This window comes from Lichenostomus cassidix, chromosome 14, assembly GCF_008360975.1.
Source record: "Lichenostomus cassidix isolate B80296 chromosome 14, HeHo_3.0, whole genome shotgun sequence".
Classification (NCBI taxonomy): domain Eukaryota; kingdom Metazoa; phylum Chordata; class Aves; order Passeriformes; family Meliphagidae; genus Lichenostomus; species Lichenostomus cassidix.
The window spans coordinates 8,667,118-8,691,156 of NC_139495.1; the positions used below are offsets into that span (position 1 = coordinate 8,667,118).

The following is a 24,039-nucleotide window of genomic DNA, read 5'->3' on the forward strand; positions in this document are numbered from 1 at the left end:
TTGCTATAAATTGTATGGTGTAACACTGGGTATATGGGAGTGAAAGGAACTTCTGGGGTTTTTTCCCAAACAACATGAAATACAAAGTTAGGCAAAGCTAAAAATAAAGTTGATAGTAGATTACTGATTCCCAGAACTCTTTTTTAGCTGAAGTATTTACATGTTTTGAAATGGTGATTTATTTTAAAAGCCAAACTTACAGGGATACATAAAAATAACATCTATTTTTTCTCTACTCATTTTAACAAAATGTATAAATGTTAAATGTTTCCAGTGGTACTGAGAGGATTTTTGTATAAATAAATATTTAGGGTTAGGTTCTTCAAAATCTTTATTGTTAGATAAATGGTACAGTGAGTTGGTGGGGGCAAAGAGAGGAAGAGAACCTGCAGTTTGTGAACTTGAGAGGACCCCAAATTGTGCACACTGTGAGGTTTTGCCTTTATCTTGATTTGACCCAGTTAGCATTGCAAGGATACTTTCATTTCTACAGGCAGCCTGTACTCTAATGTGAGATTGCAGAGAGGCTGCATTTATCCATGTGAAGCCTCAGCCATGAGCTCATCTCCTTCGTGTGACTGGCAGTGCTGGCAGCTCCCTGTTGGCTGATTTGTGTCTCAGGACTGTTGCCAGGAGGGGAGGACATGTGTTTGCAAATAAACCTCAATCAAATCCATCTGCAAGTCTTCTGCAGCTTTGCAGCAGTGGCAGCTGACCACTGGATCAGGGAAGGGAATCTCTGTGTGCCCTCAGTGTTTGCTCTGTGCTCACACCTCCCTCACCTTCAGCTACTGGGCTGAAGAGTCATTCCTGAATTTTTACTTTGATTTTCCAGAGGTTCAGTGCTAGACCCCTGTTTTCCCATGAACCAGTGGATCAAATTGTTATGTATGTTTTGTCTTTTCAAGGGCAAAGTAAAAGGCTCTGGGAAACAAAAACTCAAACCTTCTCTGCTATGCAAATGTTTCAGTGTAACCAAAGTCACTGCTTCTGCTTTCTGTCTTGCCACTATAGATCATTCAGATGCTGCCCAGGTGCCATGGAGCTCCCTGGGAAATGAATTTTTAGTGGTAGAACTTAAATACAGTTTTTGCCTGGGCTGAAGAAGGCAAAGGGATGTTTGGTGTTTGCCCTTTCCCAAACACACAGCTCAGCAGGCTCCTGTCTCCACAGTCAGCAAAGCAGAGGCTGTTACGAGGGCACCCTTCACTGAGCTTTGAGGTAAAGGTGTATGTCTGACATCAGAGAAGAAATAAATTTAAAACAAAGAGAATCTTTGGACAATTTTCTCTGTGGATTCACCTATTGTCCAGACACTACACTGGGACGGTGGGTGGAATTTGGTCTGTTTGCTCTGCGTGCAACTTGCATTTCTTCTAATTCTCCAATATCTTCACAGCCTACATTTGGGGTTTTGAAACAATCTCTTGTTTCAAAGTATAGTCATTGCCCAAGCAAACTAAAAGCAAATTAAAGTGTATTTCCAGTGATATTTATTTGTACAGCAAGGCTTTGAAATATGTTTGTGAAAATATACTGGTCTAATATTATTAATGGTCTAGCATTTATCTTGACAGAACATGAAATATGAAAGTATCTTTCAAGATGCTGACATACAGCAAGTCCCATGAATGTGTCAGACTGCCTGCCTTGTTACCGGGTGAAGAGGAATTGCAAAATCTATACCATATGGATGCATTTAGCATTCCTTAAAATTTTAAGGTGAGGTCAAGTTTTAGATCAAAATATTTCACAGTCCTAGAGTCACAGGTTCAGGTTTTAGAAGAAATTTCCATGTAGGTGAGCATACACAAAAATTATTTTCTCAGTTTAAGAAGCTGGATCTACCTTAATTACAGCCTGGGATGTCTTGCATTAACTGCCTTTATTCCTTCTACTGACAACAGAAAATGAAAAAAAGAAAAAAAATACAAGCATATGGAAGTTTAGGTGCTTTAAATAGCAAAATGCATTTCTGAATTTTGTTGAAGATAGAACATTAACCAAGAGCATTACGGAGGGAATTCCGTTAAAAGAGGCTGTTTGTTGTCTAAGCACATTATCACAAGTGAAGGTGACAAGGAGCCAGGGAAGTCTGCTGTGGATATCAGATCTGGAAAGCACTTTGGAAGAACTTAACCCACAAGTTTTAAAAATAAAAAAATTCTTTAAGACCAAATTTTTGCTCTCCCCTCAAATGAGAGCAAACTATGTCTCTAGGCTCCAGGGCAGCCGTGCTGTTTCAGAGGTTTTAGTTTCTGTCCTGCACAGGGGAGATTTTTTCAAAGCTTTATCAGCTCACTGTGAGGAGTCAGTTACACTTTCCTTCCTGAGCACCCTGGCGTTGGGCACCCAATCTTGGTGTCACTGGATCACTTTTCCGGAGGAGTGATTATCCTTGGGTAATCACCTTGAGGAAAAGAAACCCCAAAAGATTTGTTCACACTTGCAAAGACACCCTTTCAGCAGCAGCTGGTACAGACCTCACCTGACCACCTGCAGCCAGTGTAAAGCACAAACCTTAACATCAAGCAGTTGGTGAGCATTTTCCCTCATCAGACTGTTTTCAAGATTGAATGTCCTAGCTTGGACACAGACTGGTCCCTCCTGCTGCAAGGGCACAGCTTGACACAGGTGGTAATCCACCAGTACAATCACCAATTCCAATTACATTTGTCGGCATAGAGAAATGTGGTGGGTAAAATTTAAGTAAAAACATCTTTAAACAAATCAAAAATCACTTACCTGTTGCATTATTTAACAAACTAACATCACCATCTGTGCTTTTCCTTTTTTCCCCTCTGTTGTGTTCAGGTTACACCATGGTAAGGCAGCTGAAAGTTCATTTCTTTCCTTCTTGGGTCCTCTTTCTTTTCCCCAAGTACAATATTTACAGTGCAAACTCAGTAAGGAGATATTTAAGGGCAGGCTGCTCAATACTTTAATTTTTCCTAGAAAAGTAATTAAAACAAATAAATAAATTAAGGGGGTTTAAACAGAGCTTATTTTTTTGTCACAAACTCATCATCCCCTGGGCATCCACAGCTTTCATTTTGAGGCAACTTTGGTTTAAAACAAATACGACAACATTCAAGAACCAGGCTATCAGATTAGTATATTCTTACATTAATTTTAAATGAAGGTTGGAAGCCATGCTTACACTTATCAGTTCCTACCCCACATTGCTTGAGAGTGCAACTCTTTCAGTCCCAGCAGTCCCTATTTTTTTCAGACTTTCCAGCTCCGTTTAATGTCACATCATATATCACCCTCCAGCAGTGCTGCTGTTAAACACCCTCCTTGGGCAGCAAGCCTGCGTGTGCAGCGGTTTGCAGACCAGCCAGAATAATTTCCACTCCTTTTTAAGCTACTATTATAATGTGTCTGGTTTTGTGAACCAGCTGCATGTGTTTAAAAGGAACTTCTTAGGATAACTTTGATGAATGTTAAAATGATCATACTTTTCAGAGGATCCCCTTGCATTTCATTATTTTTCTATTTTAAAACTAAGTTTGCAATAGAGAAACTGCAGGGGAAAAAAGTAAAATAGGGTGAACTACTCTGCCCTGTGAGGAGCTTTCTGCTAACAAGGGCAAGTTTCTTGGATTTATATCATGGTGATCATTTCCCTTGACTTTGCTCCAACAAAGTCACACATGCACGTGTCTGATATGGCACTGCTGGGTCCTGGAAGGCTCTGCATGGCTCCATGGCAGCCCCACACCACCACAGACACCAACCCTCCCTCTGGCAGGACAGCACTGTGTCACTGCCCTGGCAAATCTGATCTTCTCCAGCTGAGGCGTAAACTTCACTCTGCACCTGATATTTCTGAAATGTTGCAGGGCAGAAACCCCAGGGTTCTTTCCCTCTCTCTTTGTCCAAATTTTTTTCACCACTGCCCAGAGCTAGAAGAAGGGGCTACAGATCTGTCACACCTGCAAGTTCCTGACCAAGTGACAGCAGAGGTTTTCAGCCCAGCCTCCCCTCACAGGTATTTTTTTAGGATGATGAGACCAATATGAGCCCCATCCATCTTCCCCGGGAGGGTTTATTTTCCAGAGAAGACAGGGCTGTTGATGTCAAGAGAAATAATTTCACTCAGGCCTGTGCTCTGATCCTTTGGGTATACACCATATTTAGTCTGTTGCTGAGAGGGGGTTGTTTCGGTATTTTGTATTTGGCACGTTGATGGGAATTCCTAGAGGATCCTAGCTTTCCCTTTTTGGGATATCTCCATCCACAGGTCCTACTGCACAAGGCTGTTGGCTACCAGGAGAGGAAGGAGGGGGGACAGCTGGGGACTGAAGGTTTGGGGGGTGTGAGGAAGGTTTGATGAGGACCAGATCACTTCCTAACCCCTGCAGGTTTGGCTCCCAGCGCCCTGTCCTCCTCTCCTGCCAGCACATGGTGCCTGCTCCCTGTTCTTTCCATGCATCCCAGGGACTGTGCCCCCCAGCTCCTCATCACTTCTCTTCTACTTTTACAGAGGGAGGTATTTCTTATATATGAACAAGTATTTACAGTCCTTTCTCAAAAACTGAGCTGCACGCTGGATTGCAAAAGAAACTTATGCGAAGGTGGGAAACAACCCCCTAGTTTCACATGGGTAAAGGATGCTTAAACGAGCCCCACGCCCTAAATGTCATATAAACACAGGGAGACCCAGAGCAACCTCCACCCACACAGCCCTGCTGGGTTAGGAATAACCCTCTTTGCCCAAGCAACCCCTGAACTCAGGGATTTAGCTCCAAGAAAATGCAGTGACAGTGGGTAGGAACCATCCTGTGCCACTTGGGTCCGTGACCTGCCCTTTGCCCTTCTAGGCACACGGCCACGAGGGGCAGGGATACTGCCAGGGCAGGAAGGAGTTAAAGGTCCATTTGCTTTGTCCAACTGTTTAACCCCAGGAAAAGGCAAGATCTCTGAACTTGGGAGTTAGAGGCACCCCTTTGCAGTTTGGGGACCCTTTCATACACCTTTTTGAAAGCCAGAACCAGCCGGCTTCCCTAAAAAGTGGCTTGGGGCAGGGGCAGCAGCCCAGGGTTAGGCCCTGCTGGGAACGAGGTCCTTGGCTCAGGCTGTGTTTTTTCAGCCAGGTACCAAAAGGATTTTCCAGCAGGACGTGGTTTCCAGGGCCCCTCCCCACTGACAAGATTCTCCTCCTCTATATAGGGAGGCTGCAAAGGCAGCAAGGACTTGGGCTGTCCCGGCTGGTGGCTGTATCTCCAACTCACTCTGCTCCCCCATTTGGACACCTGTAAGTACCATGGGGGGGGTGAAGTCCCTGCTGGGGACCGGGCTGGGGGCTCATACCCTTTGGGATGGGGAGTCTGGCAAGTTAACTCTTGCACTGCTCTGCAAACATTCAGAGAATTAACCTGGGCATGGGAACAGAGCTAAGAGAGGTGCTCGGACGGTTTATCCTGGTTTGTGTGTTACTGGTTGGGTTCTGGTTAAAATGCACAGAGACTGTGCATGCTTGAAAGTGTGCACAGGTGCTCTAGCCTGCTTCTGGTCACTGCTAACACTGCCATTGCTGGGTTGAGCCTGAAAAACACGGGCTGCAGGGAAGGAGTTGTGCTCTGAGCCAGCAGCAACGCAGCCACAAAGTGCAGGTGGTCACAGGTACCTGCTGCAGGTAACCACCACATGAGCATTTGGGAATGAAAAAGCCTGGTGGCCTGAGCTGCTGATCTTCTTTACGTATTCCTAACCTCTCAGTCCTAATAAAGGACTGCTAAAAGAAAGTGCAACCCAAATAAAATAATCGGTTCATCAATAACTTGTTCTTTAAACAGGAAAAATGCTTAAAAATTAAAGAAGGAATGGAAACACCTTTACATAAACGCCCCAGCACTACATGTATATGCTTTTAATATGCTGGGAATAAATTTTAAGCAAAACTAATCTGATAATTTACTGAATTACACTATTTTCTCCGGTGACATACCCTTTTTAAAGGGAAAATAAAGCAACAAACTTCTAAAAAAATCCCATAAGTAAATTGAGACAGTAGATGGCAGTGCAGAAAGCAGCTTCAGCATCATCCCAGAGGTTCACAGCCTTCTTTCACAAATGTGTGTATCTGTGTGTGTATGTGTGCATGCACACCTATGAAAATGTTGATATGGATGTGAAAGGCATAAACGTTTGCCTAATTAACAAGCATCATGAGATATTTTCAATATAAGGGAAATCAGAAGGCTTGTCATTATCTAATACATACATCTCAGTAAAATCTTTTCTAAAATATACTTGCTGGAAAAGAAGCCCAGCTTGTCCTTCACTCCAAGCTTTGCCCTGACAGGCAGTTTGCAGCAAGATTGTCTGGATGGAATTGCTGAGCTCCCCAAGTTCCCCTTCCCTCAAGCCTCTCACGCAGGGACTGAGCTGATGAACCCCCCGAGAGCAAAGCTCTGATTAAGTTGTCACTTCAGTTTAGTGCCCAATTCTGCTCTGGCTGTGTTCGCTTGGGTGTAAACAATGAATTTTATTATCTCATTTGCAATTGACACACTAGTCCCTAAAAGGTATTTGTTTTGAATTTGTTATCATTACATTTTTGCGGAACAGCGAGTATTGAGCAGAACATCTCCATAAAAGGCAGCGTGTGGATGTATGCAGAGATCCCAATGCTCTGGAAATCACACAGACTTATTAGTTGCAAATCTGTTGGCTTTTAAGTATGTTAATTCTAGAAGAAGCCAAGAGCCAATTTGTGCAAAGTCCAGTTAACTTATGGATTATTTGTGAATTCTGATCAATATACAGAATCTGATTTAGTTAATAGAAGGACATTTACAAGCATTTGAAATAGCTGGTGTTTTCTAGATAAAGGGAATCTATCCTTTTCCCCCTTCTTTTCTGATTTTTACAATTTATAACACAGGCAATAACTAGGGCTGATTTCTTTTGAATATTAGAAAATTAATCAAGTGTTTACTCAGAGTTATACAGTAACTCACATTAACAAAGGTGAGGAGACCTTACTGCAACTGAGGCACTTACAGACAATTTGATTGAAGTATATAGCGAATGCACCACAAAAAAACCCCCAAAAAATAAAACCAAACAAAAAAAGAACTCCCCAAACTGATGGTACCTCTGTTTCCAGATGAAAATGTCCACAATGAGGAAAGGTGAAAGGCCGGCAAGGATTCATAGCAGTGCTTGTGATAAAGCTATCACTGCTGGGGAACCAGTTCCCAAATGAAGGTGACAAGATTAGGACTCACTCCTAGATTATCTTTTGATTATCTTTTTTTCAAGCAGTGCTCAGTTGGATAATTCATTAAAGTGCTGGAAGAGTAAAAGATATGTAGTGCAAGAAATGCAGTTTGAGTCAAGCAGCAGGTTACTGCTACATTCTTCCATCAGCAAATACTCATGAGAGCAAGACTTGATTTTTGAAAATAATTGGTTATATGTTCCTCTGTTGCAATACTTATCCCCTGTACAGATGTGACAAGGCTTTATACTGACATGCATATCCTGCAAAGGAAGGGAGAAGTGTCCTTTATCTCTTCCTTAGGAGAAAAGCAGTCCCTCTAAGCTCTGACTCAGGAGGCAATTCTGCTTGGCCAATAACCTTTTAATTAAAGTGCACTTCCTGGAAATATTTATATTTCATCCTTGGAATAATATACTCAGGATAAAGTAATTATAAAGACAGCATTCAGCTTCCGTCATTAACATGAAAAGGGAAAAGACAGTGAAGATCAGCCAGATATCTCCATAGAGGGACAGCAGACAGAGGAATAGAGTGAGCTGTGGAAATACCCATGCATGTTTGGGGGTTAGACAAGTACAGCAAATGGATCAGGTTAGGGGTAATTTGGCACAATTCTAAGGCGAGAAACTTCACATCAATGGTATTTTTGTGATTGCTTTTCCTTCTCCCATTGTCAGGCTAACTCACCTCTGCATATAAAAGTGTATGCTCTTGTACATGATTTGGGCTAAATGGATGAGAACTTCCTATCACCTCTTTTACAGATGAGATAGTGATCTCCATTTCTCTGCGCCAGTCCTATGGACTAAACCCAGGAACTGCCTAAGGGGTCAATTCTGCTTTCTCAGGGAGTGTTCTAAGTAGGCAGTAAGGAGTCTTTCCCCTTGGCCCATTTCCCCAGTATCAATCACATACTGGCCCAGTGCAGTGGTGTCTTGGTCAGAGATGGACCAGAAGATTTACTGCCAAATATTAACCTGAAAGCTTCAGCATCTCATTAGCAGCTCATTAGTCCTCACTAGGAGAAATTTAGTTGAGTTTGTGGAGATCATATTCAGAAACTTTCCTTTATAATGAATATTAATAGTGCAAAGTAATAAATGTATTAAACTATTAATATCCTTTAATCAACACTCCATAACTGCATTTTCCTTTTAATTGTGGTAGTCAGCATTTGTTCAAACTTTATCTCCAGATTTCAGAGGTTCAGTCATGATAAGTTCTTTCCACACAAATCCACATTTTCACTTCATTGTGCTTCAGAGTTCTGGGATCCAGCTCAGACTGTCTATTCACTAGTTCTTTTAGGGGATCTATTCTTACCATATTGAAACTAGTCCTAGTGCTTGGATCTAGAGAATAAGGACCTCTGTTTCCAAGTTCTGCAGTTCATTCCAGCTTATATACCTTCCAAATGGATCTTGCTTTGAAAAAGATTGCATTTTAAACTTTCTGCACCTTGCTATGTACATGCAGGAAGAAGTAGGAGAACTTAGTCAAATACAGACAGACCAGCTCTCAGTTTCATGCCAGAATCTGTGGGAGATGTTCCTGACTTAGCATGTAACAAGGAAAGCAACTTTTCCTTGGGCAACAGAACAGATGAACTTCTGGGATGTCCCACAGTGACATGTTTTGTGCCAGGCCAACAGTTTTAGCTGTGGTTGGGTTTTTGAGGTTGACAGTCAGGATGATCTGGCAGTTTGATTTCCATCATCATTTTCTGTGGGCAGCCTCAGCTATTTGCAGGATTTGACCCCCTGGAGCTCAGCTCTGCAGCTCAGTCTCACTTTTGGTGTTTCTGACAGCAATAGTGAATTCCTATGTATATAAAAGTGCTGCCACCTGGCATTTAGCCACAGGCAGCACTGTCCAACCTTTCTGATGCTTGATGCTTCAGCATGGCCATATAACTCTCTTCTGGGCACAGGATGGAGTGAAATCCCCATCTCCATTGCTGCAGCAGTTCCTCCCATGCTGCTGGGGCAGTGGGGCGGAGAATGTGCCTTGCCTGTTGCCACAGCAGTGGGAGAGGCCCTGGCAGCTCCTGCTGCTCCCTGAGCTCTGAAGATGGGGCAGCTCTGGAGATGAAGCAGCACTTCCATGGCTCCCCTGTCCAGCCAGCTTCCCCCTGCAGCCGCCAGCTGGAAAGCTCAGCTGGAGAGAATACCATCTCCATTATTGGAACTGTGCGGCTCTACCAGCCCTCTTGGCAACCAGGGAGCATTTTCTGCCTTAATCCACACAGAGGTCAAATAGTTTCCTCTTGCTCTCTTCCAAGAATCTCCTGGGAGCGAGCAGAGGGCCACATCCTACAGATGCTCCCTCACAGAGCCTTGACAGCAGGAACACTGCTCAGGGGCCAGTGGCAGTGCACAGGTCCAGCCTGCCAGGGTGTTTCTTACACACTGCATCTCCATGGATTACCTGAGTGAATTCTCCTCTTTGGGATTTCCAGGCAAGGCTCTAGAACAAGCAAATTTAGATTTTTTTTTTTTTTTTTTTTTTTTTTTTTTTTTCTTGTCAAGACAATTGCCAAGGGAATTTAAAGAGCTGGGGCATCTAATTTCCACTGGATTTCAATGGGATATCATCTAACCTTCTTTGGCGCCTCTAAAAATCCTAGTTTTGGTTTTCAAGCTTTATGTCACCTTCTGCATGATCCATGTTTCCTTCTCAGAGCCCTCAGACAGCATGGCCTTGCAAAAAAACATTAATCTGTGGGAAGGTTTCAGGGATAAATATTTGGAAAGCAAGCTCTGCTACTCCCAGAGCACAGGGTGTCCATCTGGCTACATACCACAGAGCTTGGTCGTTACAAATATTGTCCTGCTCATGGGTTCACTGCTGACATCTTTAGCAGTCTGTTCTCCAAGCTCCCTCCAGATTCATGTTTGTTTGAATGCTGTAAATATTAAATTCATTCTCAATAAGGAAATGAAACATCCTCTGTCTCCTAGGGATGTTTTTCTTGGGCATACACTCTTTTTAGCTCCTCCCCAGCTCTCCCTCTGCTCCACTGCACAGCAGGTTTCCCATCCAGCACGACTCTTTCTGCCCTGGGGCAAACCACAAATCCCCTGTTTACTCCTTCCCTCATTTAGTCCTGTGCCCCCCATGGGATAGAGCAAAACACTTACAAAGCTCCAGCGTTATCAGCACTGATCTTGCAGCCACATCCAAACTTCAGTGGCCAGAGAGAGCAGCTGCCTCCTGTCTCAACACCGTGCAAAGCAGCCTAAACTCTCCCCTGCTGAGCTCAAGTGCAACTGCATGACACAGATGCATCATCCTCCAGTCTGAGCATCATGGTTCAGATTATCTTTTAGCTGAGGCAATTTCCAGGCTGCTTTTATTTCTTCTCTCTCTCTCTCACACATGATAGACATTTACCCTTCATAAATGATCAGCTCCCACTGTCTGACCCATGGGGAGGGGCTAACTCTAAATTACTTCTCCTTCACCAGCAGTACTGATGACAAGTGCTTTTTCTGCTTTTTCTGTTGACCTTGTCTTAGTCTTATTCTCCTCCAAATGAAATGGTGTTAAGTAATTGGAAATAGTCCTTTGCAAGAGAGGTTCCTTTCTGTCGTTGCTGGAACACAGCCTTGGAACTATCCTTCTATTACTAATTTCATTATTGCACTGCTGTTTCAGTATGCACCCAACAGCATTTGGGTGATGGGAAATTTCATATTTGTCTGAATTAAATTAACTCTGTGATGGGCAGGATTTGAGGCAGCAGGAAGGTGTTCAGCTGGTCATCCTGGTGCAGTTCTGACAGTCTCATTGCACAGGCATTAGTTATGCCTTATTTTTCTCTCTGCTTTTCAGTACAACATAAACAAAATAAAGTAATAAGCCCAGATATCCTAATTTAATTTTGTGCCATGAAGATTTTGGGTTTGGTGATTTCAAACACAGTAACAAAGGCATGGGAATCTGAACACAGATATTCTAAAGTATCTGAGCTGGCACCCAAAAGTATCCACATGGAAATGTGAGATATGACACGGGGCCTAGAGGGCTTTGGACCTACTGCATGGCAGATTTGACAAATGTGTTTTGCCTGGAATGTCTCCACATTTGCCTTCCATTGTTCCTTTAAAGCAGAATGTTTTGCTTCCTCAACAGGTGTCTGCTGAGTCAAAATGGCTCAAAAACCTCTCAGCGATGATGAGAAATTCCTCTTTGTGGACAAAAACTTCATCAACAACCCACTTGCCCAGGCTGACTGGTCAGCAAAGAAACTGGTTTGGGTTCCATCAGAGAAACATGGATTTGAAGCAGCAAGTATCAAGGAAGAGAAAGGGGACGAGGTGACAGTTGAACTGGCAGAAAATGGAAAGAAGGTGACACTGAGCAAGGATGATGTCCAGAAGATGAACCCTCCAAAGTTCTCCAAAGTGGAAGACATGGCAGAGCTGACTTGCCTCAATGAAGCTTCAGTGCTGCACAATCTAAGGGAGAGATACTTCTCAGGTCTAATTTATGTGAGTAGACCCAAACACACGCGGAGCATTTCCTACTGCATGTGACTGTGTCCCATCAACAGCAAGGTGGATCCCACCCACTGTCTGGGACACAGGCCCTGTGTGTCACAGTGCCATGCAAGCCCTAACCCCCACGAATGGCATCCTAACCCCAAAATGTTTTAAATTAACTTGATTCCCCATGACTCTTCTGCTTCTTTAATAATTGCTTCTTTACTTAACTAAATTAAAACACATAAAGGGTTTCTTCCACAAAAATTATGAATTCTGAAAGGATATTGTTGGCTTGGAAAGTACTCTCTGATAGGTTAACAAAACCCTCAGTCCTGCTGTTTGGGGGAAAAAAATAATAGGGACTTTGAAATTACTTCAGTGCAAACCTGAACAAGTTTCCAGTAACCTGCAAAAAGAGCATACGAAAAAGGCAAATCATGCAGTCCTTTCTCAGGCAAAACTCCCACTGAAAGACAGCTGAAAAGTTCTGGTTTGGTGGTGCTTGAGTTAAACCTTATGTTTGGATAAAGGGAGAAACCCCCTGGAATTCAGGCAAGAGTACTCATACATACCAGTGTGTCACTGAAGCAAAGTCACACATCCACTAAACCTTTTTGTCCCTCATGTTGGTCAAGTAATAGATCAGGCAGTCCTGAAGAAATTGTAATCTTCTCTGTGTTCATGTGAGTAATAGCAAGATTATTCTGTCTTTCAGGCCACACAAGTACATTAACACAAGAATATTTTGACATTAATGACCCTGTAATCTATCCACATCAACAGTTAGCGAACACCACAATAGGAAAGCACAAAAACTTTTCCAAAGAGCTTAGCTGTAATCTTTGGTTTTACATGGGGGATTCTGTGCTGCAGAAAAATTATCTACAGTTTCAATTATGAAAATTGTACTTGCATGACAAACCACTGATGAGTGAAAGAAAGTACAGAGCTTAAGTAGAAACAGTAGTCAAGGTCTTATTACTAATATGAGGAATGCTAAATTGAAAAATAGGAAATGAAGCAGAAAATAAGATAGTTATATGGAGTACTACAAAGGAACTACTTACTTGTTATGCATAACTTCAAAGAGCTAAGCTCGAGATCTTTCCTTCAGGAATGTACTAAAATGCACATTATCAGGTTCCTGAAAGAAGCTAGGCTTCCCATCTTTTCATTATTTGAGTTTATTGGATTTTAAGTTTGCAGGTGAACATGTGGACACATGTGCTATTATATCAGAACATGCAGCATTAATTATTAAAATAGACTTTTTCTGAAAGTGTTCTGCATTGTTGCAAAAATTAAAAGAATTAGTAAAAGGTTAGTGGGATAAAATGGGGGGGTGGATTTCTTTGTTGTTGTTCTCAGCAACACTCTGGATAGATGGTCCAGGGTTTCCATTATATTTACTTTGTGGAATTTTCACTTTCTACAGAAAGAGGAAATTAATTTCCAAGAGTGGATAATACAATTAGAAATCAAAGAGTTTTTCATGGAGGCAAAAATGCAAGTGTATCTGAAATTAAGTTTTCTTTCTCAAGAGACTAGATTTTAAGATGGTAAAAGATTCAAAGAAATTATTTTGACTTGTAGTGCAACAGGTTATTTGTATTTTCAGTAACCAAAACCTGCTTGAAACTGTCCAGCTTTATACAGTGCTAGCCTACTAGACACTGTCATACCTTTTTGGAACCAGAGGGGGCCATAAAGAGACTTTGAGTCTCATCCACTGCAAAACTAACTGCAAACAACCGTCCCTTGGCTTTGCCATGTGTTGCCTAATTTGTGTCCCTTGGAGTCCCACACATTCAAAGAAAACATGACCTCAACATTTTTCTCTCCAGAGCATCACTGACGCAAATGGGGATTCCCAAATCTGCTAAAGAAAAATAATCAATCTAGCTGGGGAAAAAATCATCTCCCCCCTGCATTTATATTAAATATTATTAAATAAAAAAATTCAGAGCAGATTGCACACTACAAAAACACCCTGGCCTTTTGCTTCATCCCAGATTATTAAGATAGAAGGGCAAAAAGAAACTTGAGCCACTAACTCATGTTTCACATTGCTCAGAACAAAAAGAATCTGCTTTATCCACACACAAATTACACAAAAAATTATTATATAAGCATGAATAACACAGCAATGCAAGTTCCCTGGATTTGAGAGTAGAATCAAGTTCCTTGTTGCTGTACTCATAGGCACTACTTGTTCAGTCTTCACTTAACAGTGAAAGATGCTGTCTTTGATATATAAAACAATATAGGTTTATTGGAACTGAGGTTGGATTCTTCTGCCCAGACCTAAATATTTACAATACATTTGTGCTAGTCTCTTGTAAATACCCATCAGCATTAGCTGTCTGAGGGATACACAAGCTCAGCACTCCCATAGAAGTATCCCTAAAATATTTCAGATTATGTTCTTCCTCCAGACCCTCTGGGGAGGGATTCAGCTGGGGGTGCCTCTCTCTAGACAGGCTGTGCCCCAAGGAGAAGGATTAAGGCACGGAGGCTTCAGTGCCTCCATTTTCAATCACACACTTGGCTGTGTCAAAACATCACCTATATTAATCTAGCTTCCCCAAATCCTTGCAAAGCAGATTCCCAGAGTTATGATCAGCCAAAATAAGAGGGCTTGATTGAGTTTCCTGAGGTGACAGATCAAATCAGTCACAGTCCAGTTAGAAATGAGGATTCCTCAACTTCATCAGCTCCAGCTTTTGCTCTGCCTCAATAGCCTGCTTCTTCTGCCTCAAAATTAGCCCTTCAAAGGTATGTTACTGTGTGCCTGGGTGTGCACACAGCCCTGCATGTGGCCAATCAGGAAATGCCTGGAAATCTCAGGGAAGGGAGGCCTAAATAATTTGCTTGATTTCTTCTCCTATTATTTTATTTGGGTGGGAATGATTGAGTGCATACAGTTAATCTATTTATGCTATTAAAAAATGTCTTGCTGTCCTTTCCATAAGGGCCTTGGTGGTCATTGTAGGATAAAACTGACACTTTTCAAGTGTGTTATCCTGGCAACACTGAAGTTCATTTTGACATGAGCAGCACAGTTTCATTCTGAACTCCCATGTCAATGAAAATCCAGCCCAGCAATTCTCTACCTTCCACACCAAGGGGTTCATCTTGGGGATGCTGAGAACTGGCAAGGCTTTGAGCTCGATTTCCTTGGACTGTGGTGCCACAGGCACTCCCTGAGCCACGGGTGGAGGTCACTCCCCATCACCACCCGGAGCACCCCAGATGTTCTGTGCCCAGCTGGAGCACCCAGCCTGCTCCCAGTTTGCTGAATACCATATAAAGTGCTCAGGCTGTGCCGGGGCTGTGCTGGGCCATTGCCTATTATGGTCAGGAAAGGGAAATCCCAGTGCCCGGAGCCTCCCGGTGCCACTGCCCAGCCCAGCCCCGCAGCAGCTCCAGCCACGCCGGGACACAGCCCTGGGGCTCGGGATGGCAGCAGCTGCACCCCGCAGAGCTCTCATTCACACTCACAGCAAGAAAATGAAATAAAAAATAATAAATTTTTTTCTTAAACCCTAACAAGCCACTTCTGCCTATGTCAGAAACAGCTATTTCTTTTTTTTTTTCCCATAGGCCAGTTTAAATATCACAATACTCCTGCAATAATGATCTCGTAACTTGTCCATTTTTTTATTTTGGGAGTTTAAAGTTTCTTATTTTTTTGCTTAATTTTATTTTTTAAAGAAATTAATTCATTAATTCATTCCCTTATCTGGAATAAGGGTATGGATTATGTACTGAAAATAACTGAAGACAAGAAGGTCTAGCATCAGGTCATAGTGCTTTTACAGATTGCTAAATTCACCTACTTTCCAGCAGCTTGCTTATTAGAATTAATTATTTGTGCACTTGCAAACACCCATCCACATACATTCAGAAAATCTCTGCTCCATTTATTCCCCCGGGCAGAACACAAAGCAGTGCTACTCGCTCAAACCCCACTAACTCAATGCAGCTGATGCCAGTGTTTCCCAGCCTAGACACAGCCGCTGATCCTAAGCCCAGCTTTTATCTGCATTCCCCTGCAGACGTATTCAGGTCTCTTCTGCGTTGTGATCAACCCCTACAAGCAGCTGCCCATCTACTCCGACAAGATCATCGACATGTACAAGGGCAAGAAGAGGCATGAGATGCCACCGCACATCTACGCCATCGCCGACACAGCCTACAGGAGCATGCTGCAAGGTAGGGCAGCCCTGCCTGGGCTGCAGCAATGCCTGCCCTGCCATGGGGATACAGCTCCACACGTGCTCCCGCCAGCTCCCCGGCAAACAGCTCTCACCGAGGGCAGCACTGCCTTTCTAGAACTTTCAGAGGAATTCTTTGGCAGGAGCAGCGGTCCACAAACGCTGTGACTCAAAAAGGAAAAACAATCCTTTTACCCATCTGTGTTGAGGCATGTGGGAAGGTTTCAAAGTCAAGCAAATAGTTTTGGCAAATACGGGCATGGAAAATGCTCCCTCTCCGCTAGTAGAGACTATTCCAAAGTTAGCTGCGAGCGCTGCTGGATCTGTCAGCATTGCTACTCTCTCCCCCCAGCGCTGCAAATTCAAAAAGTCTTTGGGGGCTACTTTCCCTGCAGCCTGATGTCTGGAGCCTGAGCTGAGATGTGCTCTGCTTTCCAACATGGGTGGCAATGAGTAGAGGAAAAGCAGTTCGGCCCCAAAACGTGCAAATAAACCCTCCAAAATTCACAGTGCTGTCCTGCTCCTGCAGACTGAGGGGATTTTGTTCTAAGGAGAAACCATCATTTAGGGATGGAAAAGCTAAAGTAATGGATGTAGGAGGTGCAATGCCTCCAGACTACAGGGCCATAGCTAGTTGCCATCTCATAGCGACCTTGGGTGCTACAGGAAACCAGGAGCTCTAAAAAATCATTTTGAAATGTATATGCCCTCATAAGGACCCTGACCCTGCAGAAATTCTGGCTGACAACTATGGCTCAGCAAAATTCACAGGCTTGGCTCTAAAGTTTGGAGTTTTCCAGTTTGGGGCTTAAAGATTAGGAATTTTTTTCTTCCCATGGCTTATATGACATTTCTTTTCTGAAGCTATTTTAATTCCTTTATTTGAGTGCATCCCAGAAGGCAGAGCTACAGTGCAGCAGAGGAGGACCAATAAAGCAATAAAAAGATCCTGAAAACAGACCTTCCTACACACTGTGTGATATAATATTTATAAAAAACTTACTTGTGAGGAGGTCATCCCACTAAGCCACAGGCACATATCTGTGCTCCAGCTTCCCTCCTGACCCCTGTGCTCTGCATGCAGCACATCTCCAGGCCCTGAAGCCAGGGCAGATCCTTTATTTAAGCAGCAAACCTTGAGAGGAGCTCTGGAAGAAGCTCCTGGCTCCTGCAGACCATTAGCAGTTGTGCAGGGCACTGTACTTGTCCCTAGAAACTAAGTGGGGGAAAGAAACTAGTAAAGGGCCATAAGCTATCTGGAGGAAAGGAAAAAAATAACAAACATATGACCGCAGCCTATGCTCAAAGAGAATTATTTTGTCCCAACAAGTTTTCTACCCCAGCATAGATGAGCCTGATCCAAGCAGCACAGGGATGTTTTCAGTCCTCCTCTCTCTGTCTCCTGTCCCTCCCAGCATGTGATGAAGCCACTGGAGCTGGTTTGCCCTTTGCTGTGGGTTCAGCTGTGCCTCCCAGGCTGCATGCTGGAGGCAGCAAGAGTGGGGGCTCCTATCTATTCACTTCTTTTGGTGCTCAGAATAATTTCCTGACCTTACCAACTCTCAGGGACGCTTTACTCCTTATTATTCATGTGCCCCCTTTGCAAGGAATTCTTCCTGGCAGCAGAGAGGAGGGGGAGAGCAAGCAGAAAGGAACAAGGAGGGAGTAGGTGATCAGTTGAACCTTTAAGAGGATGCTCTTTCACTGCCTCCCACCCCAACCACGCACAGCTGGCACAGCAGCCGTGGAGTGGAACCACCAGAGCTCCCAGCACAAGCCCAAAACCCACGTTTTACTTGCACATGTCATTTTGGAGTCTCTCCATCTCTGAAGAGGGCCCCAGCTGCTTTTAAAGCTGTGCTTTTGTTTGTAAAAACCTACTCGTGTTTTGTGCATAAAACTAAACCAACCCTCAAAATAACTCTGGTTATTCAGCCAAATTCTCTCCACGTTGGAGTGGTGAAAGTGGGCGTCAACACAGTTCTGTGTGAGCATGCAACACGTATAGGCACAGAGAGCTTCAGGGGGGTTTGTGAGCATATTTCCAAATGGAATATAAACAAAAGTTCTTGCTCATAAACATGGATCAGAGCACTAAATGTTTTCCTTGTGAAAAGTCGGTACTGCTCCTTATCTGGAAACTTGCATAGTTTCTGCTTGCCAAAGTAAAATATGTCTTAGATTCATGAGGCTGAGGAATTATATTCTGGTACTTCATGACCAGGGCCACTTGGCCCAGAGCAATCAGCTTGTTCAGATGTCTCAGGGATCCTTTATCTCTGGGTGAATCAAGCCTCTGTGGCTGCAGATCCCTCGTCCTACTGCAGGTTCATCATCTGGGAATCACAGCCCTTCACATTCTCACCCTCCCCTCTGCTGGCACAAACATCCAGCAAAAAAACATGAGCTGTGCACACTGCATTCCTCCTCTGCTTCAGAGACTTACTTGGTTAATGTATTCATTAGGGATGATGTTTAAGTCCCATCAAAGCTGTTCTGATAAAAACACTTAGCTACAGCTATCAGCAATCAGATAATCAGACTTTCTTCCAAATATGCAGAAAAGCTGACATCTCACAGGACACAGGAATTATCAAAGATGTTGGCTGGATGAAGATAAAATTTCCACTTGTTTCAAGTGGTTCTGAGCACCTAAAACCCTTTTACAAATCACAGTCATGCTGTCTCATGCTCAGCCAGGGTGTCTTGTTGAATCTGCTGATTACCATGGCATTAATGCAGTATGATCATTGCCCAGGCACAGCCATGGGTGCTCATTTCCAGCCAGAACAAGAATAAACTTCAATTTTCTTTAATCTCAAAGACTGAGAATTCTGCAAGAGCATTTGTGTGTGTGCCCCCAGGAGTGACCACACTGAACTGGGCCCTCCTGGCTGTGTTTACAGACAGCTATAGCTGATTACTGCTACACTTAGAGACTGCAATTATAAAACATAAAACATTACCTGCTCCTGCACCCTCTGCTGTCTCCTGTGTTTGGGATGAAGTAGCTCCATACAAAGAGATACAAAGTGAAAATACAAATATGAAAAGTCATGTTATGGAGAAGTAGCAAAGTTTTTGTGTAGTTGGTTAGGCCTTCATTAAGTTTTCCGGCAATGAATCTTCATGGAGAAGATATATTGCAGCTTTCTGCGGATTCAAGGAGATTATTTTCTGCAGAGCCACTTTTATGCAAGCCTGAGTTAAAAATGGAAAGACAAACAACCTGGTAGTTCCTTGGAGGTATGGGAGGGAAGCACAGTTCCCAAGGTCTTAGCAAAGGAGGCTGCTGTGAGAAGCCATCTGTTTACTGTGTCCTCAGCAGGACTGCACAGAAATGTCCCCTTTAGGCAGTGTAGTTATTAACAAATGTAAAGAAGCAGTAAGTGAGTGGTGGAACATGGTTTCAGTCTGGGTTTTTTTCCTTTTATGGTAAAGCTGCCAACTTGCTGCTTCATTGTGATAAACCATCTGATTTTGTTTGTGATTAAGCAGAACTTACTGGTCTATCAAGAACAGAGGAGCAAGAATTCTTACAGGCAATTTGGAGGTGTTTGGTGAAAAAAGTAAGCAGATTGCAGAAAGAAAAAAAACAACTCTGCTGCATGTTTAGGAAAGCTGGTGAGGTTTAAAATGTAAGTGTAGGTCTCTATTAAAAACTGAGGAGAAAATTTTGAAAGTGTTTAAAATATCTAATATAGACATACAGGAGGTGGATATGATACTCTTCCATGTAGTGTCAAATTTTCTTTGAAGACATTAGCCAAAAAGCCATTCAAATCTAGAAGACATATTTTGTTGCTTTTTAAGCTCCACAAATTATGTTTAAGGAGTTTTATTTATGCAATGCATTCTCTTCTGATAGATCTAACCCCATAAAGTTGCAGACTCCCAAAATAGGGCACAGTCTTTTCTATACAGACTAAATATTCCAGAACAGAAATAGGATTAAAGGAATGAGAGAGCCTTTGAAAGTAAGTGAGACCAGTATCTGCAGCTCAGGCCATAACAGAATAGGACTGGATTTCCTCATACATTTCATCCTTAGAATTTCAATTAGTTAGAACTGATGGAGGAGACAGAATAACATCTGGAATTCTCCCTGCATGAGTGTGCACAGCAGAGTTTGTCAGCATGAGGTTTCTCCCATGATTAACCTATCCCTGAGGACATTTGGTGCAACTTCTGACCTTCCTAATCCTGCTGCTCTTACATGTCCTCAGGCTGCCCCCAGACAGGCACTCACACCAGCCCCCATGATGGGCCAGTCTGTGAGACACCTTTGGGTGGTTTGGGGAGCAAAAGAAGGGCAGCAATGGGAGCAAAGAGTAGTGAGAAAATACTTGGCTTGGAGGAGCCCAACTTTTTCTAATGTTCCCTGAGCTCAGAAATTCCACTGGCAACTCAGTATCAAGAAGTCACTTTTGTTTTCTTTATGGTATTTATGGGTTAATGATGCAATATCAATATCTGCCCATGGTTTCTATTTACACAACAGTGTATTTTTAGTAGAAGTTCTTCCATGCTCTCACTTTTCTAACTTAAAAGAAAGCCTAGCTGATATCCTGCAGTGAAAAACAAACATGGCTCATGGCTCCTCTCCTCCCAAATGTTTATGTCAAAGAGTCCTGCTGTGCTGATTGCTGACAAATATCTCTAACAGAAATGCAATGAGTTATTTTGTACCAATTTACCAAACAAAGCAGTTAAGTGGCATTATTTGCTGTGTGGTGATCAATAAAGCAGTTAATGTTATAGCTTTTGAGGAACTGGGAGTAAAACAGTTGTCTAATATCAATCCAAGCCATTGCAGAATCCTCTAAAGCTTTTCCTAGGCTGGCTGTGGGCCAGGCAGAAGTTGCAATTTGAAAGCTTAATAAATGGGTTTAAATAAGTATATCTCATGATATTTATAACATACAAGGCCAGCAGTAGGGCTGAGCAACCAGACAGGTATTCCTGCAAGTTGTCCCACACACTGAGCAAAAGGAGTTCATGTCTTAACCTCTGAGCAGAGGCTGATGCTGGCTCTGCTTTGGATAAATCATGCCAAACCATACAGAAGCACTGGCTTCTGCCTAATTATCTGCCTCAAGTCTCAGATTTATAAACTAAGCACACTTTTCAAAACTATATTTGACCTGTCTGGGAATTAATTTTTCTAAGTCAGGTTTTCCTACAGTCTGTAAAGGCAAACTGACAGTCAAAGAAGGGCAGCCTTCAGTGCTGGGGCTGCTTGCTCAAGTCTGCTTCCAAGGAGCTCCAGGGCTGGAGACACCACACCTCTCTGGGAAACATGCCCTGGTGTTTGACAAGTGAAGAAAATGGTTGTACTTCAGAATGGATCACAGCAAACATGTTCATCGTGCCTTTCAGCAGAAAAATCCGTGTAAAAGTTCTGAAGGTGGAGAGAAACTCCAGCTCCAAAACAATAAGCAGGGAGGATCACTCCAAGAACAGGTTATGGAGATGGGATGCAACCCTAAACCTTCCTGCAGCAGTACAGAACACCTGACTCTGGTGTGCAGAAACCTCTCACATGCCTCACATAGTGCAATTGGAGACTTTGGTCCTTGTTTTTATAAACCTTGATACAAAATGTGTTTGCTGGTCTGTTCATAGTAAAAAGCATAAAGGATACTTACATACTTGTTGATACGAGCTTGCGAAATCTACAATGTATCTTGTTTAACTTATTGTTTGGAAGATCTCTCTAAAGAAATTACTTGTCCTCTTGATAAAAGCTGTCTCTGAGTCTGACAGGAAATAGAGAGTATATTATTCAGGTATTTGAACTGCTCTGCTTTTGAAAGTCAAAGCTTTGCAAGACCAGCTTAAAACATTTTAGTTGTTGATACCTTCTCTGTCCAGACTTTGTTTAAAGTGGGCTGCTAGCCATAGTTCATAAGCAGAGTGAAAACTCGAGTTTCAGGGTTGAAATTCTGTTATAATCTTCTTACAGAGAGCCTGATCCTTTTGCTGTCCTCATTACTGTTCATCTCTAATGGAATTTACAAGAAGTATTTTTGACCTCTTAACCATTTGTTCATTTTTTGTACAAAATATTTCCATTAGAGATGGTTATTTAAATGCAAGGGCAAATTAAATAAGATGTGAACCTGGTACTTTTGGCTAATCATGGTTGGCCAAATTTTAGAAGGTCTAGGCTGTTCAATGTAAATCCTTACAAATATAAGTGCTTCTGTCAGAAAAGCCATTTTCCCTAATTAATGGATTATTTTTCTTTATTCACAGATCGAGAAGACCAGTCTATCCTGTGCACGTAAGTAAACTCATCTATTCTAGTATATCTCAATGACACAATGCCTTTCTTTATTCAAAATTGATTCAAATTCTGATGGAATGGACACATTCTCCTCACCTTCAATAATGTTGAACTCCAGTCCCAACCCTGCTTCAGTTGATAGCCCTGTTCATAAGATTAAAACCAGGTATCAGTGTCATAGAAAGTTCTTTAATGCACAAAATTATTTCTTTAAATTGACTTTCCTAAATTTAGAGATTTAAGAGTTTTCAATGAACAGCTGGGGGAGGGTGGTTATTACTCCACAAAATCCCAAAATCACTCAAACTGTTTGACTGGACAGGGATCTCCTCCTTGACCCTCAGTTTTTACTCTTTCACCATTCTTCTGTCGCTTGTTAGTTGGTTTTATCTGCTTGAATGCCATCAAGGATGCTTTTGCCATAATTTTGTGTTTGTTAAGTTAGGCATTCTCCAGTTTTTCTGATAAAAGATAGGATTTGATTCTTTGTAAATGCTAATACTCTTTGCAGACCTGGCATGTGTATTATTTATAGCAGGTTCATGCAATGATGCTGTAATCTGTCAGATTTAAATTACCTGAGAAAATGTGGCTACTGAAGGAATATATATTTACACTAAAGGTTTTAAAAAGCACTGCCACTGATCACCAGCCATAATATTGTTTTTGAGTGCCACTGCTGACTGGAAAAAAATTATCACCTAATAAAAATTATATACTGTGTCTGGTACCATAAGGGTCATCATAGCTCCAACTTCTGTTATAACAAGAATTCAGTATTTGTAAGTATACCAATTAAAAATCTGCCCCCAAATGCATTAATACCAAAAAGAAATCTAAAGTTCCTGCAATGATGAAGTAAAGATTGACCATCACATTCTTCCCAGGATGAAACATGTCATGGTTATGAAGACTAATTTACAATATGCATTTCCTCTTTCTATTTCTGTACTTCAGTTTATTTTTCCACTAGTAAATCTTCTTTTAACTTTGGAATATTGGTGCTTTCAAGAAAGGGACTTTCTTTTGCAAGTTTATGCCTTTTTGTTCATGAAAATCATTAAAGGATCCACTTGTTGCAGCTTCCATTTATTGAAATTACCTGGCCATCTTGCTGGAAGCCTGAAGTGTTTCACACAAGTAATATATAAAACAGAAAAAATTAATTGCCTTTTCCATCCAATAATATATAAAATAGGGAGAATGAAATGCCTTTCCCATTTTGAAAACAGCCACAGCAAGTGATTCCCAAGATGTTTAGAATAATTGCTGTATGTTGGATGTGCATCATGACCCATAGCTTAAAAAATTCCTCACACATCTTTTGGCCAGTGAACAGACTTGTGGCTTTTCAAGCTTCTTCCAATGTCAGTAGGGATACAAGACCTCAAAGGAGATTTCTGGTGTTTTGTTGTTTGATTTCTAAAGACACAAGTGGATTCTCCTGGAGGTTTTTAAAGGTTCTTTACTAAAAATTCTACAAGTGCTTATTTGCATAGCTAACCATATGAGAGTTTTAACAATTTCCTCACAAACCTGTCTGATCTCGGGGTTATCATATTTTTAGCCACTTCCTGAGAAGAGCAGGTAGAGTATTTTCTAGAAAGCAAATGTGGCTAAGAGAACTGTGCACACGTTTCAATTAAACAAAAAGCTACCTTAAATGAATGAGAAAACAATCAGTTTCTGAGTGTTTGGGGTATTGTGAAGTCTGTGGAAACATGTACTGTTAAATACCTGTATATCTAATCAAGTACTTTTCCGTTACCTTTTTCTTTTTTAAAACATGCATTCAGTTTGAGCAGCTGGTAT

At 42.1% G+C, this 24,039-nt stretch overlaps 1 protein-coding gene and 1 long non-coding RNA gene across 6 annotated transcripts in view; one reads left to right on the plus strand and one right to left on the minus strand.

Annotated features, from left to right (window-relative positions):
* Nucleotides 1-247: 247 nt before the first annotated feature.
* On the minus strand, nt 248-21,693 carry LOC146430804 (uncharacterized). 2 transcript variants are annotated; one of them, XR_014855116.1, is made up of 4 exons: nt 21,587-21,693; nt 2,746-2,951; nt 2,303-2,410; nt 248-1,235 (listed from the first exon to the last, which is right to left on the minus strand). It is a non-coding gene; the product is annotated as an uncharacterized LOC146430804 (long non-coding RNA). The 2 variants fall into 2 exon arrangements; XR_014855115.1 differs by lacking the exon at nt 21,587-21,693 and adding an exon at nt 7,106-7,968.
* The window catches only part of MYH11 (myosin heavy chain 11), a 53,334-nt gene continuing 34,433 nt past the window's right edge, over nt 5,139-24,039 (plus strand). For all 4 annotated transcript variants that reach the window (XM_085074784.1, XM_085074785.1, XM_085074786.1 and 1 more), the window contains exons 1-4: nt 5,139-5,260; nt 11,369-11,727; nt 15,780-15,936; nt 22,197-22,224. In XM_085074784.1, coding sequence (XP_084930910.1) covers nt 11,386-11,727; nt 15,780-15,936; nt 22,197-22,224 — 527 coding nt within the window. In that variant the 5' untranslated portion in view covers nt 5,139-5,260; nt 11,369-11,385. The remainder of the gene's footprint in view (nt 5,261-11,368; nt 11,728-15,779; nt 15,937-22,196; nt 22,225-24,039) is intronic.